The sequence below is a fragment of the Lonchura striata genome, chromosome Z, assembly GCF_050655825.1.
Source record: "Lonchura striata isolate lonStrDom1 chromosome Z, ASM5065582v1, whole genome shotgun sequence".
In the NCBI taxonomy this organism is placed as follows: Eukaryota; Metazoa; Chordata; class Aves; order Passeriformes; family Estrildidae; genus Lonchura; species Lonchura striata.
The window spans coordinates 84,500,965-84,517,041 of NC_140740.1; the positions used below are offsets into that span (position 1 = coordinate 84,500,965).

Sequence of the window (16,077 nt, forward strand, 5' to 3'; positions counted from 1 at the left end):
AACACATATGAAGCATTAAAACTTTCAATAGGTTTAATGTAGGAAATTTTTGAACATACTTTCTTGTGCTTTCTAGAAGCATGTGTGACATTTATGAAGATGGACAACTTGAAGCACTGGGAAAAGATTCTGCTTTGAAGGCTTAGAGGGGAATTTACCTTAAGACTCTCTGTGCAGAGGGTCTGTACAGCAGTGAATGTCACTGCAGAAGTTTTGAAAGAGATATCACTTGTACACTACAACTTTTTTCCTAAATTCTCCCTCTAAGCTGATTGTTGGCTTCACCCAAACAAAGGAATCTGCTAGGGTCCTCACTTGGAGTAAAAACTCAATTAAAACAAAATATAAGCTAGAATTTCCTCCAGAGCCTTCCTGTCTCTCTTTTGCTCTTGAAGTAAAAGCATTAAAGTATGGCACATTGACTCACAGAACTGCACTGATGCCAAAGCACTTTGCTTTTTTTAATCATCATAATTTGGATGAGCAAAGAGCTGAAGTAAGTAGGCATCTCCCTTATTCATCAGGTAAACTAAAAAAAAAAAAAAAAAAAAGCCTCAGTATGTAAGCAGGGTTTGTATTTTCTTTGCAGCACACTGCCAGCTGCACAGCTTATTTGCCAAGAACAAAAAGTCCTGCTTTGTCCCCTGTTCATCTGAAAGTATGAACTCACCTTCAGGGCTGCTCTCACACAGTACAATCTGTGTTGCTCCCATTGCATTTAGCAAAAACAGTGACTTGCAATAAGATGCCTCTCTCTTTTTTCCTTCCAAGGAAAACTTGCTTAAGAAATACACCTGAGTTTTTTTAATATATTCCCCTCACTATGATGCCCACAAATATTTCTATTTTACCCTTATATATAGGAAACCTGTGTAATTTACAAGCTGTTTTCCTATCCCTGGATTTTCAACAATCTGTTGTAGTTGTGAATATAGCACATTTCAGACCAAACATATCTGAGATCCTCACTTAAACTCTTATGTCAGAATTTGGCCTTTTGGTTTCGGGATAGTAAAAAATGGTCATGCAAGCAAGGATGCCCTGTCACAATCATAGTTTGCTCCAGGAAAACAGGCAAATCAAACAGCGGTGTACATTTCTTCAAGAGAGGAAAACCCAGTAAAATGGTATCTGCAGTAACTTTCTGTTATAATTTATCTTATAGTCAGAAACAGGCAGGATAAGATTGCAGGTGATCTGGGATGGAAAACTAGCATGCCTGTAGGGAGCAGCAGTACAGTCCTAAAAATTTTCTCTCATAAGTAGAAGGGTTTTTTCTTGCTACCCCATATTCCAGCTGGACTCTTAAGCCTAGATTCTCAGCTGAAAGACAGCAGTGACCAACCCTGATTTCAACTCTTCTGTCAAAGTCTCCTAATGGAGACCTCCCTAAAAACATGAAGTCCCAAAAACTTGGCTCAGAGACACTCAGATTTTATTCTCCACCTCTGAAGTATCAAGCTGCAAGGTTCAGATCTGTAAGGGTACTCAGGCTCCCAGATCCTTGCTACCTTCATACTTGAGGTCATATATTTTAAAGTGTCCCTTTCCACCACAAATCTAAGCACATATCTGGTCTGACAAGGATACAAAACAGCAAAACAGTAGAATCAAAAGCACACACCCCTCCCCCAGAAAAAATCAACTTTAAAAAGTTCATTCCTGGGGAAAATAAAAATACAGGAATGTCTGTAATGCATCATTTCACACACCAAACAAGCCAACACCTTTAAGACAAATATTCTTCCTCTTCAACAGGATCCACATCCTGATCCTTTCCATCTACAGATACAACATTGAATGGAACATGTTTGCTCTGTGTAGAAGTTACTGCCAAGTCACTAAGGAGTAGCTCAGCATTTAAACACAGGTATCTCATATAATTTAGAGACCTTTCAGCAACCCTCAGTTATCAGTACACAACCTGTAGGAACTTTTACGTCTTCAATATTTTATGACGTTCTATCACAGAATCTTGGAATGGCTGAGGTTGGAAGCAATCTCTGGAGTACATCTGGTCCAGCCTCCCTGCTGAGACAAGACCACTTCAGGCTGGTTGTCAGGACTATGCCCAGATGACCTCTGAAGATACCCAAGGCAGGAAAATCTACCACCATGATCACTCACACAGTAAAAAAGTCTTACTTGATGTTCAGAGGAAAATTAAAGCATTTCAGTTTGTGCCCCTTGTCTCTCACTGGGTATCACCAAGAAGAGGCTGGCTCCTTCTTTTTGCTCTCCCTTCAGATTTTGGAACACACTGATTACCCCCTGAGCCTTCTCTGAGAAAGCATACCAGTTCTCTTGGACCTTCTTCATATGAAAGATGCTTCAGACCCTTAATCATCCTTGAATTCCTTCTAGACTCTCCCACTGTTAGCTTTTAGGAACACACATAATCACGGGATATGATTGTATGCAGGTGCTTTTATTAAGAGCTCTGGGAATCAGGGGTACAGACCCAAATCTGACTCCGACATGGCTTTTGAGCTGAACGTATTTTATATTCTATCATTATATAACTTACATATTAATTATTAAACTTATATTGTTCTACTGTATATATTGACTTTAATCAAGCATGAGTTTCTCATTATCTTTCTTAGGCCCCTGACCATAGTTTCTCATGATTATTCTTATGATTAAACAGTAATTATATTTAATTACTTAACAATCATCACATCTAACAATTATATCATTTATCATGTACTAGCAACACAGGTTCTAGAAGGTACAAGGCCTACATATTCCCAGGGTATTTTCTCAGGGCTTACTAAGCTTAATTTTCCTTCTAACCCTAAATCCCCATGATTTTAAAACCCTTTTACTATCACCAGCAGCTCCGTATCTCTGCTGTAGTGGGAAGCTCAGAGCTCATCCCAGCACTCCAGGTGTGACTTTACCAGTACTGAATAGAGGAGAAATATCACTCTCTCAGCCTGTTTGTAACACTCCTCCTAATGTAGTTCAGGATACTGCTCAACTGCTTTGGCACAAGGGCATGTTGATGGCTCTTGTTCAACTTGCTGCCCACCAGGACTTTAGGTCCTTTCTCACAAAGTTATTTTGACCAATTGATCTCCAACAAGTACCAGTGCATCTGACTGTTCGTCCCCAGATGCAGGACTTTGCACTTCCCTTGGCTGAACTGTATGATGTCAAACTCCCACTAAAAAGCAGAAGGACACCCTGGTGTGTCAGCCACCCCTCCTAGTTTGGTGTCATCAGTGAATGTGCTGTGGGTGCACTCTGTTCCATCATCCAGACAAATAATGAAGATTAAACATGTTGGACCCAGTATGGACCCCTGGGGTGCACTATTAGTTACTGTCATTGAATAATAACTACCCTCTGGGCCCAGACATTCAGCCAGTTTTCAATCTGCCACACTGTCTGCTCATCAAGCCCATATGACAGCAGTTAATCCATTAATTTTATGGGAGTATCTAAAGCCTTACTGAAGACAAGTTAGGCGGTATCTACTGCTACGCCCTCATGTATCAAATGAGTAATGAGTGACCTTCATCACTGAAGGTTATTGGCTTCATTAAACAGGATTTCCTCTTTGTATATCTACACTGACTAATCCAAATCACCTTCCTTCCAGGAATAGTTTCCAGAAAGCTGTTTCACTATCATGTCAGGAGACAGAGAACCACAGAAAGGGTTGACAGGGACACTAAGTATCATCTATTTCCATCCTCCTTGCCATGGGCAGGGACAATTTCCACTTGATCAGGTTGCTCAGAGCCCAGTCCAGCCCAAGGATTAGGAATATGCCCAAGGATTAGGCATCAAGAGCTGCTTTGAGCAACCTGTTCCAGTGCCTCACTACTCTGACAGTAAAGCATTTGTTCCTAACATCCAATCTAAACCTACTCTCTGACAATTTAAAGCCATTCCCTCTTGTCCTGTCATTACATGCCCTTGTAAAAAGTCCCTTTCTGTCTTTCTTGTAGGCTCCCTTCAGGTACTGTAAGGTCACAATTAGGTCACCCCAAAGCCTCCTCCTTTCCAGGCTGAACAATCCCAGTTCTCTCAGTTCTTTCCTTATAGAAGTTCCTTATAGAAGTTTTCCCTCACATTGTTCATCTTGGTGTCCCTCCTCTAGACTCATTCCAGCAGTTCATGTCCTTCCAGTGCTGGTACCCCAGAGGTGATGCAGGGTTCCAGGTGGGCTCTCACCAGAGCAGAGCAGAGGGGCAGAATCCCCTCCCTCCCCTGCTGCCCACGGTGCTTTGGATTCAGCCCAGGACACCTTTGGCTTTCTGGGCTGGCAGTGTCCATGGCTGGGTCATGTCCAGCCTCTCACCCACCACCACCCCCAAATCCTTCTCACAGGGCTGCTCTCCATCTGCTTATCCCCAGCCTGTGCTGTAACTGGGGGTTGTCCTGACCCAGGTGCAGCACCTAGAACTTGGCCATGTTAAACCTCATGAGATTCCTATGGGCCTACTTCTCAGCCTTGTCCAGGCTCCTCTGGATTACATCCCATCCTTTTAGGAGTGTCAACAGCACCACTCAGCTGGGTTTCATTAGCAAGTTTGCTGTGGGTGCACTCCATCCCCCCAACTAATGAGTCAGGACAGGGGTGACTGACCTATAGTTGCCTGGATATTCTTTCTTGTCCTCCCTGAAGACAAGAAAGACAGGAGTGACATTCTTTTTCCTTCAGATCTCAGGAACCTCTCCCAGTCACTATGATCAGCCTAAGATAATTGAGAGTGGCCTCACAATTATATCTGCCAGCTCCCTCTGCACTCATAAGTACACACCATCAGGGTCCATGGCTTTAGGTATTAATTTAGTTAAATATTGCCTAATCTGAATCTCTTCCAACAAAAAGAATACTGAATCCTCCTCCCTTCAGACTTCCCCCCACTCTCACCAACATGTAAACAAATTAATTCCTACAGAGCTTGACAAGCAAGCAGTCATATTGTGGCCAAACCACTCCTTGTAAACCATGAGGAAGCCATTGTTTACTGATACAGACCAAGACAGGCAAGGTACAGAAATGTCTTCTAAGTGTTGGCACTACATGAATGGCATCTTCAGCCTCCTGTGTCAAATTCTGAGCTCCTTGGTTTGTTATTTAGCACCCAAGTGAGATAGTTTTGATTGTTCCCAAGTGCTGGGAATTGAACAAATCTACTAGCATCAGTAACACAATTCAACAGCAAGAATAGGAGAATAGAAAGTGTTGTTTCTTGTGTATGCCTGTGTTTTCCTAGTATGCCTGTGTTTACCCATCTGGGTAAACACAGGCATACTAGGAAAGGCTGGGACAAGGCTTATTGCTAACAGTGATGACCATTCTTTAGAGAAGAGATCCATGTATGGATATGGATCACTGTTGTTTTCTGGTGGGAGTGTGTTTTTTCTCTTGTCTTCTGCTACTAACCAAAAACCTCTATATTTTCATCCTTAGCTGTCCACTCCTGCTCAATAATTTAAACTGTGGAAGAAAATCTTATGCTTCCCTTGCTCTGACCAAAGACAGAGAGTGAACAGTCCTCAGTGTTATACCAGAAGAGCTGGCTAAATCTTCCCAGGGTAGCTTTCAGCCTAGACACATGATGACACAGCTCATCTCAGAGTGGGAACAGAAGCTTCTCACAGCTCTGTCAGGAAAGACATGACAGGCAGCTCTGAGACCACCAGCCAGAGCTCTCTCGTGCTCTGACACCTGACAACAGTGCATCTTTCATAAAGAGCCAGCTCTGTGAAGAACCAGGGTTTATTGGAAAGTGCTGAATCTCGACTGGTGCCTCTGGTACAACTCATCACAGCCCTGAGGTAGAAGGCAGGTAAAGGTATTTTCCCAAAATTTGGTTAAAGGCGGCAGCTGTCTAAGGACCATCCCAAGACAGGTATGTTCTGTCCAAAATAAGCAAGTGCTCTTTCCTGTCAAAAGTCAGATCTGACCTGGATTAACAGACTATGGATCTGTTTCCTCAATTAGCTCTCATGACTCCTGCATAATGGTCACAAGCCTCCTTAGAAAATTCTAAGCTCCAAATGGCTTTCCTGGAGCTAATAATTCACCTTCCTCAAGGTGAGGAAGGTGAATTATTTATTGCTCTCATTTCCCTTCTGGAGCACCAAAAGAAGCGTCAACCTAAGTAACCAAGCAATCTGAAATCTTTACAGGTAAAAACTTGTAAGTAAAATGTGACCTTCTTTAAATACAGGACACCAGACAGGCCTTTCTTATTTTCTAGGTAAACACTCCATACCACTCAAATGAATCCCACCTTCAGCCTGCTTCATACATACTCAGCTGTATAAATCTAGTGCTTCCAGACTCCTGCTTCAATAAAATGTACTGCAGGTTTTTTGCAGTTTATTTCTGCCTGAATAGTCAGAAGATGATCACCATACAAATACTACACTGCACTCCATCTGTGCAGGATCCTTCAGAGCTTGAAGCTTTTGAAAGTAGAAAAGCAGAGGTAAATGTTTTCCTCTAACACCACATAGATTGTGTACTAAACCTTTACTCTGAGAACCTTGTTACATACAGCCACATTATTGGAATACAGAAGAGGACTTAGCCAAAAACTGTCTGAGGAGTAAAATCTGAATTAATGGACTGTTGTAACAGGCTGTGAACATGTAACAAATGTGATATTGCTCCTGCTAGCAGGAAGATGCTACTATACTGTGGAGGCTAGTGGTTTTATTTTAATGAGCTGTGTTCACCTTAATATATTAACCATTCACCATACTGTATGTTACTAGCTATAGAAACATGGCTTTTACCACATGAACACACTTGGACTTTTATGAAGTACTGGTCTTTTTGGTAAATATCAGTAAGGTCTTTTAATCATCATCTGTTTGAATCTGTGTAAATACTGGGTCTTACTAAGTCTGCAAATCTGGGGATTTTCTACACAGAGCTTTTCCATTCACCTCCCTCTTGACGCAGAGTCTCTGCTGTTGTGGGTCCAGGATCCACATTCCACTTCTTTCAGGCACTCATGCAGCAGATTAAAAGGGAAAGGCCTCAGCTCATCTATGTCATCCACAGTCCCTCGTGGCAGTGGTTGGTAGAAATCACCTCTATTTCTGTCATTCTGGAAGTTTAGACCTTCCTTTCTCCTTCAGCAACTTTACTGTGCTGTTGTAATGAATTCCTCCAGTGTTTGTGGTGACATTTTTAGCTGAGCCTGCATGAGCTATATAACAGTAGTCTGCTCTTAGTGGACGTTCTTCACATGTTTTCTTACAGGAACAGCCTGGAGGCAAACAAAGGAGGGTAGAGCAAGAAAATGTAGTAAAGCAGGGTTAATTGTTTAATCAGAGATTACTTGAAAGGTTCCTTCTGTCCCTCTTTGCCCTAAAGCAGAGAGAAGTACCTATATCCTAGAAGGGTTTAGAACATTTACTCTTAGCTTCCTGTAACAGCAGCTCAGTGCTCTGAATGCTCACAAGGAACAGAAAAAAACTTCTGCAAATCATCCACGTCCATATTTCAGCTTCCTCCACACCTAATACCTCATCACTTGGGCAGGGCATAAAGTCCCCAGAGTGTATAAACTGCCAAGAGATCAAGTGAACCTGTAAGATGTTGCTGAAAGCCCAGGCAATACTAGCAGGAAAAGGGTGATGTTACCTCTCTTTCAATAGGAAAGGTCACTGAAGATGTGTGGAAAACAGACATGGCTGTGTGAATTCATACATGTATAGTCATACATATATATGTAGGTCTATATGACTACACTCATTTTAATAAGACATACAGCTTTACAAAGACAAAGCCTTTTTTATTCCCCTTTCATTATCCAGCAGTCAGGCTGCAGTCAGCTCCATGTCAGCTGCCCTAGCTGGCCAGCAGAAGGCAATGCAAGAAGCTCAGTTTGAGTTCCTTGTGCATTTTCCTCTTCCCTAGAACACCCTGTTCAATGGGGTTATTGCTATTTGCAAGTCACTGATCTCATCAAAGCAGGGGAAGAGAGGGAGAAATTTAATTTTCTGCCAAATTGATAAATATTGACCAATATGTTATTTAAAATGCAATATTTCTTTTAGATTGTAGATGGAGTTGACATTGGGCAACAGCATTTTACCAAGACTTGTTTCTTAAAGGAGAAGCCAGAAGACAAGATAAGGCACTTGAAGGTCTGGTTTTGTGTGAGAAGGCAGGCGCTCAGTTAGGTCCAAGCAGCTTGTACAACCTCAGGTGTCTCACAAGCCTACTGAAGATTAAGGAGAACACAACCCTCTCCATTTGTCTTACATGCAGAGGAGTGGTGGATTGTCATGGTTTAACCCCAGTTTGCAATGAGGCACCACACAGCTGCTCATTCAGTCCACCCTCTAACCAGGAAGGGGCAGAGAATCAGCAGACTCAGACTTCTGGATTTACATAAGGACAGTTTAATGGGGACAGAGAGAACATATTAGTAATGATGGTGGTGATGATTAATAATAAGTACAAGAACAACAACAGCAATGATAATAATAATTATAATATATAAAAGAGTGAGTGATACACAAATTGGTTACTGTCTCCTCACTGATTCTGCCACTTCCCAAGCAGCAGGCCCCAGATAGCTTTCCTCCCCAGTTCATATACTAAGCATGACATCATATGGTGTGGAATATCCCTTTGGCCAACTGGGGTCAGGTGTCCTGGCTGTGTTCTCTCCCATCCTCTTCTGTCCTGCCAGCCTTCTTGATGGCAGAGCAGGAGAAGCTGAAAATTATCTAATTTAGTATAAACACTACTATAAATTTAGTAACAACTGAAAATTTAAGTCTGATATCAACATTAGTCTGATTATCAACATTAGTCTCATACTAAATCCAGAACACAACACCATACCACCTACTAGGACAAAAATTAACTTATCCCACCTAAAACCAGGATGTGGACATATTACGGAAATTACCTGTTGCTATTCTAAATCAAGGGATAGTGAGGGGAAACCTTGTTAAAGGTTTATTTTATGCACCCCCTGCCTTACACTTATGAATTACCACATCTACACAGACATGTCTGTAGAGGCTGCCTGAGAATAACAATCATCTTTCAGCTGGGGAAGCCATAATACTGAGAGCCTCAAACACTTTGGGGATACTTTACTGCACCTCTGAAGACATAATTTTTTGCACACTGGGTAAAACACCATTACAACTCACATGGCACAGGGGACCAGGACAGGAACACTTGACTGTCCCTACAAGCACTCAGGTGTGCTCGTTTGTGTGAAGGAGTTGGTGACTTTTCACAGCAGACTCAATAAAGTCCCAGGCTGACAACCCAAACTCTTGGGCTCCCGCTTTTGCTAAGTTTCAGGAAAAGTAAAAAGTCCTGTAGCACAACAGACACAGTTCCTTGCAGACAAGAATTTTCTGCAATGCCACAGAATACAGTACTGAAGGAAAAAAAATTAGCTAAATAAATGAACTTGCATTTGTATCAATCCAAAACAAAGGCCTATCTCTAATCAGTAGAGTAGGAAGCACAGGTCCTATGCCAAACAAATGATCAGTGACATTTGAAGAAACAGGATGACAAATGTTTGCAAAAGTGGAAAAGTACAGTAAGAAAGGAACGCAGCTTGGAGAAGCCCAAGGGAATTTAGTCTATTATTTTAAGTAGTCTTGTCCCAGAGGAAAAAAATAGAGCCTCAAGTTCTAAATCTAAAGTTCTCTTTTTGTCAACAACAGAGAAATTTTAGAAACTAAGTATCTCACAAAGGGAAATTTCAATACAGATTGTTTTCTCCCACAGCCAGCAAGTATGTTTAAAACATATATACCTACATATATATTTATGTGTATGCCAACTCATATACACCACTGTAATGCCCTGGGGGAAGAAAATCTGTTAACTGGATGTTTCACTGCTGAGAAGAAATAAGAGCTGAAAATACATATGTGCAGGATGAGACTTCAGTAGAACACAGTGTAACACTGTGGGGTTTCAGATTAGACTGGAGACAGAAGAAATTATGTATATTTCTGAGACAAAGAAAGAACAGCAAAGAACTCACAGTGAAAATATATTGAAAAGAGAATCACACCGATCTGCACGCTGTGTAAAATGGGGGGAAAATGCAATGTACAGTTTACAGCAAACTAAGAAAATGCCTCCTTCTCCAATTCTACAAATGCCCACCTTTTAGAGCCTTTTGTGCTGCTTTATTGCCCTTCCTTTTGTTCTGATGTTTTATTTAGTAACTTACCTTGTAGATATTTAACAGGATAAAATGAGCATCTAGGAAAACATTGTGGTAACAGAATGAAAAAAAATATATAAACTGCCAATTATAAACTGCCATGACTACAAGGGAGGTATCAAAACAGATACCAGTAGAGCACACTGATGTGAATCAAAATATCATAGCAACAGTTACGGCCCCTATGTTGAGTTGTTTGTGTACGGGTGCAAATCTGGTCACAGAGCCAGTCAGTAGAATTTACAGGTGCTGTGGGCTGGCCTGGAGTAAAGTGCTATAAATTTATGTGTTACTTTGAACATCTGTGCTCCAGGAAAAACATGCAGGAAAGGAGAGAACGGTTGGAGACAAGTAATTTCTCTGCAAATACTAAGGCACATATCTCAAAAATCAAAAGACATTCACAAAAAACCTGCAAGCACCCCAAGATGACCCAGAAATTCGTGGTCACACAGGTGTCTAGATCAGCCTGGGGCTCTGTATGAGAAGGGTAAATTCAGGGCTCCCTTCAGGATGGACACATGGAGGCCCCAAGACTTCCAAGGGGCCACAGGTACAGCTACAAGACACAGCATGTCACAGCCTTGAAACAATGTCTTGGGGCAAGAAGGAACTGGAATCAGGCTTGCGAAGAAGCTCTGGCTGCTGCTGTCTTCCAAACCTGCGTTTGGGAAGACTCACTTGACAGGTTCCTTGCCTTGAGACAGCTGCAGATTCCTGCTGTTCTCACCGGAGCTGGGTAGCCCTGGTGACGTTGAACACACTGGCTGTCATGGATATTGGCGGGTGATGCCCACAGAGATGCCTGGCAGCAGGAAAGCTGCCTGCATCTCCTCAGCGCCGTGAGGGTACCCATCCGGGGAAGGGCTCCCTGCGGGGAGCACAGGGAGGCGATACCGAGGGATACCCGGCAGGACTGCGCTGCCCTGCAGGGATAGCGCACGGCCTTGGGCGCACCCAGCGCTAAAGCCCCGCACCCCGGCCCGGAGCACCGGGGAACACCGAGAAGCCTCCGGCTCCCATCCATCCCCCGACCCAGCGCCCAGCGCGCCCCTCCCGGCGGCGGGCGGAGCTTGCGGGCGGTCCCGGCGCGGCCCCGGCTCCGGCCCCGGGTGTGTGTGGGCTCGGCGGCGGCGGAGCCGGCCCGGGAGAGCGGCGGGGAGCGGCGGCCGCCATGGGGACGAACGCGCCGCCGCGGCGGGAGCCGCTGGCCCGCGGCCCTCACGTAAGTCGGGGCCGGGCGCGGGCCGCGGGCGGGCCGGGGCGCCGCGGGGCCGAGCCCGCTCCGGCCGCGGGGATGCGCCCGGCCGGGAGTGCCCGCCCGGCGGGGAGTGCCCGCCCGGCCCGGAGCTGCCGTGCCCGCCCGGCGGGGAGCTGCCGTGCCCGCCCGGCCGGGAGTGCCCGCCCGGCCCGGAGCCGCCGTGCCCGCCCGGCCCGAGCCGCCGTGCCCGCCCGGCCGGGAGTGCCCGCCCGGCCGGAGCCGCCGTGCCCGCCCGGCCGGAGCCGCCGTGCCCGCCCGGCCGGAGCCGCCGTGCCCGCCCGGCCGGGAGTGCCCGCCCGGCCCGGAGCTGCCGTGCCCGCCCGGCCCGAGCCGCCGTGCCCGCCCGGCCGGAGCCGCCGTGCCCGCCCGGCCGGGAGCCGCCGTGCCCGCCCGGCCCGGAGCCGCCGTGCCCGCCCGGCCGGAGCCGCCGCGCCCGCCCGGCCGGGAGCCGCCGTGCCCGCCCGGCGGGCACACGGGGTTTATTTGGGGCCGTGCCGGCTGCTGTTCTGGTGGGCGTTTGGAAGTTCTCCGTGCTGAATGGTTGCCCATTTGTGCCCTTTCTCTCTTTTTATTACCCAGTCCATTGCAAGATGTAGGGAGCCAGTGACCTTCCCAAAGCTAGCGCCGCTGTTCCTTGTGACTGTGACTACATTTCTGTTATCTGGGAGATGAGGAATTCACCCACATCAGGTTCACCCACCCTGGAGTGTGGTGTTGCCTGGTCTCGGCAAGAATAATTTTCAGTTTTATTTTGTTGATGTGCCTGTGGCAATGACGAATGGCCCCAGCATGCCAGGTGCTACACAAGCACGAGGAAGAAAGGCATGCACGCTCCAAGGATTCATTTTCAAGTAGGATGTGGACACGGTTTGGGAGAAGAGATGTGAATACAGGTGGTATAAAAAGGAGACTTGAGCTCTGTGGGCTGCTTTTTCAGGTAGGTTTTCTCAGAAGACGTTCAGCCAACAGGTGAAGTAACACAGCGTTGAGGGGAAGGCAGAGGAGAGCCATGGAGCAGGGAGGGTAACAAGTGCAGAAAAGCTGGGAAGATGGGGGTCAAGGCTCATAGGAGGGAGGGTTCCAAAATCCCTGCTCTTTGGCCACTGCAGGAAGTAGTCCTGTTGATGCTGTTGCCCCCAGCCACTGACTTTGCCACCTGTAGAGCAGGTTTTGTGGCTGACTGACAGCTGTTTTTAATTACCAGGAGCTATAGCTCTCTGCATGCTTGAAGGGTATGGAACACATATCAGAGGTGATGCCTGCCAAAATACAAAACAAAAGGTGCGTGCTATCATGCAAGCAAGGCCTGTTCTATTTCAGTCTGAATGTCCTACCATGTCAGTTCTTTCTCTGAAATTTTTCTTTACCTATTCTCCCTTTCCTCTTGCGTTCCAGCCAGCTTTGACTTCAGATTTGGCACCAGGTCTCCCTGAGATTTGGAGGTGTTGAGAAATATCACCTTGGGTATTCACTAGTGAAAATATCCATCTAGAACTCAGATCTAGGCTTTAAAGAAACTGATTTCCAAAAAGCACTGAAAAGATATCTGTTGTATTTATTTTTTAAGTAAGAAATTAATTGACATTTTTTTGCTGTCTGGCAGCAGTGCTTTCCTATGGTGGTCTGAGTCCAAATCTGAAACCACCATGATGGCACATCAGATACTGAAGATTAAAACAACTCAAGGACAAAACTGAAAATTAAGAAAGCTCCCCATTCATATTAAGGAAATCAAGGGTGGTGATGGAACTTATACAATGTTTGCATATCCCACAAGATTTTAAATGAGAGAGTCAGTACACAGGAATTGTGTGGACTGTCTGACTTGGGAGCACTCTTCTAACAAAAGATTTCTCACCTCTGCTGCATTGCTCCTTAAGCATATCACACTTAACAAGCCTACCTGCAGCCTGGAGAATTTTTACTAGTAAGAAGGTTGGTGGTCCACACTCAGGGACATGAGTCCCATCAACACTGTGCTGCCTGGGGAAGTCAGATTTTTATGGGCTATGTAAAACTGATTCTAGGGCAGAGTCAAGGATACCCGTATTCTTTTCTGTAAATAAGCATGATTTAATGTAGTGGAAGCCAGTCATAGGGATTCTTCCACTAAGTACTTAGCTTTGAAGACACAGGATTGTCCTTTTCAAAAGCATTGTTCAAATTGTATGATTTTTCTTACAGTTGTAATCAAATTTTAATTCTAATCAAAAGAGTGAGCTTGATCATTGGATCTTTGTATGAGAAAATGCAGGCGTGAGAGCGTGCCACACACTGCCAGTATTTCATAACTGCCTTTCAGAGACACACAAGAGAGTTTCAAAAAGCACAGGAAAAGTAAAAGGGAGAGCCTTTCACAACCTGGAGTCTCATTGTCAGATACATTCAGGCTGAGTTTTTTATTAATACTGCCTCAGCAGCCAGACCAGTCAGAAAGTGGTCTGTGTCCATGTGATTCTGAGTAACTTCCTACACCCTGGCACAAAAAAGGCCTTGGGAAAATAGGCTGCTGTTCTCTTAATAGTGCATGGTCTTTCCCAGAGGGACTCTGCACAGCCTAAGGACATAGGTGTCTGTTAGAACCTCTGTCGTAGCGTTGCTCTTCCTGCACAAACCAGGGAATATTTTAGCAGTTACTTATATGTCTCTGTAATTCTGGACAATTTTTCACTAAAACATCTGGTACTGAATCAAAGCTTTATTAAAAGAACGTGGATAGCAAATCCAGCTGAGAAAGTCAGACTATTCTAGAGCAACAGCTGACTCAGATGCTCTTCATGTGACTTTTTTTCCAGATTAGTATCAAAAAGCCGGAAGGAAAGAAGTAAATGGTAATTTAGCATGTAGGGTTTCTTGGGTTTTTCTTTAAATGTCATCCTGAATTCCAGAGATTTACTCTTCATCATTAAGATCTTGATTTTCTGCCCAATCAGAGCAAATTTACTGAAGGTTTTTTTGTTGAAGGCTTTAGAAACAGAGCCTATTTTTAAAATTGTGTGCTTGTTTTTAATTTTACTTGATTTTTATTTGTTGTTTGGAAAAAACAGACTTTTTTTAGACATTTCTGGTAATGAAAATAAGGCCTACAGTTACTTCAAAAAAAAACAAGGAGATTTAATTCTTGACCCAGAATTAAAAACACAGATGTACTTTGTGGAATACCGGGTACCATTGTGCTTTTGACTGGCACTTAAGACTTCTGTTGCATCTCTACATGCTTCTTCAAATGGAAAATCTGAAATTGTTTCAGGGAATTATAGTAGCCATGTAATAGATTAAGATTTAAGATCCTTCTGAGGGTCACATGATTAAAGGAGACATTTCAATAACTCATCTAATAATACCTAGTGTGCTAAAAGACAGGAGAATCTAGACTTAGTGACTAGTAGCTACTACTACATTTTCTTTGTCCATTTTATATTCTGTCTTACAAAATTTCCTCATCTGTCTTAGTAAATGTAAATTGACTATCTGCTTTGTACTGTACTTTACAATCTCATTTTCTTCTTTCATCACAGTTTTTGTCTTAGTTAATAGCCAAAATCCACAAACTAAACATGAAAGAAATTATTTTAATATGGCATAAAGAGTGAAAATACATGTTTACTATTGTAATTCTTTAGTCCTGATAATAGATCACTTCTTAATGGATTTTTTTTGTAATTATGTAGCCTTTGTAATCTGATAGTCACATTAAAAAACACAGTTGCATTCAGGTAGGATGCCAAAGAGCCTCAAAAGGATTAGAAGAGATTAAAAAAAAGAACAAACCAGTTGGACAAAAACAGCAAAGAGGAATCTCTAGACCAGTGTGTAACACAGGAGCTATTTATTAGTAGTGAGAAGCTTCCAGAGTTTGATTTCTCCTTCCTGCCAGACTTTTAACTTTCTTTTCAGCACTTCATGTCAAATTGAAGTGAAAAAAGTAGGCAGTCTTAATGTCAGAACTGGGAAAGCTTAACAGAACTTTCTTTCCTGACTTGCACAAATGAGAGACATTTGCATCTTTGGTTGTTGCAAAGTTGGCTCTTTCTTCTGCATAGTTTCCTTGACCAGGTATAATTTTTTATATATATTCATATATAACAAATAATTCTCCCATCTGTACCTGAGATGGAAATTGGGATCTTGTATTTGGCAAAATTACCCACTGTTTTACCTAGTGATGACAGCTTCCAATCAAATTCATTCTGCTCTGGATCACATCCAAATACTCTTGAGTATGTACAGCAACTCTACTCATTCCATTTTGAACATACCCCAAGTTGTTCTAACTGAACCACATTGTCTACTGATCAAGGGGTGTAGATGCACAGCACAGTAAGAGGAAGAATTACACCACAAGAACCACCCCAGCCTAGGCTGCCATCATTGTTCAAGACCAACTGGTTTTGAAGCCAGCTTGGGTATGTTGAACTGCATCAGGTTTCCCCATGGATGTCTGATGTGTGTCAAAAAATCATCAGCAGCAATCATTCCAGCAGGAGTGAACAAGAAGAAACAGACAAGCTGTAACCTTGACAGCTTGTAACTTGTAACCTTGGTTACAAGTGAGGAAAACAAGACCCTTTTGAAGAATTTAACAGATCACATAAGCAGAATTAGTCACGTCATGAGGGCAAA

At 43.8% G+C, this 16,077-nt stretch overlaps 1 protein-coding gene and 1 long non-coding RNA gene across 3 annotated transcripts in view; one reads left to right on the forward strand and one right to left on the reverse strand.

The window, feature by feature from the left end:
• Positions 1-5,248, reverse strand: part of LOC146763913 (uncharacterized) — a 63,682-nt gene extending 58,434 nt beyond the window's left edge. Inside the window, exon 1 of the long non-coding RNA XR_014951285.1 lies at positions 1-5,248. This exon is cut by the window's left edge and continues 24,610 nt beyond it. This is a non-coding gene — a long non-coding RNA (uncharacterized LOC146763913).
• A 6,020-nt stretch (positions 5,249-11,268) lies between these two features.
• GNE (glucosamine (UDP-N-acetyl)-2-epimerase/N-acetylmannosamine kinase) overlaps positions 11,269-16,077 on the forward strand; it is a 34,926-nt gene continuing 30,117 nt past the window's right edge. The window contains exon 1 of one of the 2 annotated variants that reach the window (XM_021533868.3): positions 11,269-11,418. In XM_021533868.3, the coding sequence (XP_021389543.1) occupies positions 11,368-11,418 (51 nt within the window). In that variant the 5' untranslated portion in view covers positions 11,269-11,367. Of the gene's footprint in view, positions 11,419-11,895; positions 12,392-16,077 lie in introns of those variants that run through there. The other variant, XM_085566671.1, reaches the window with a different exon arrangement.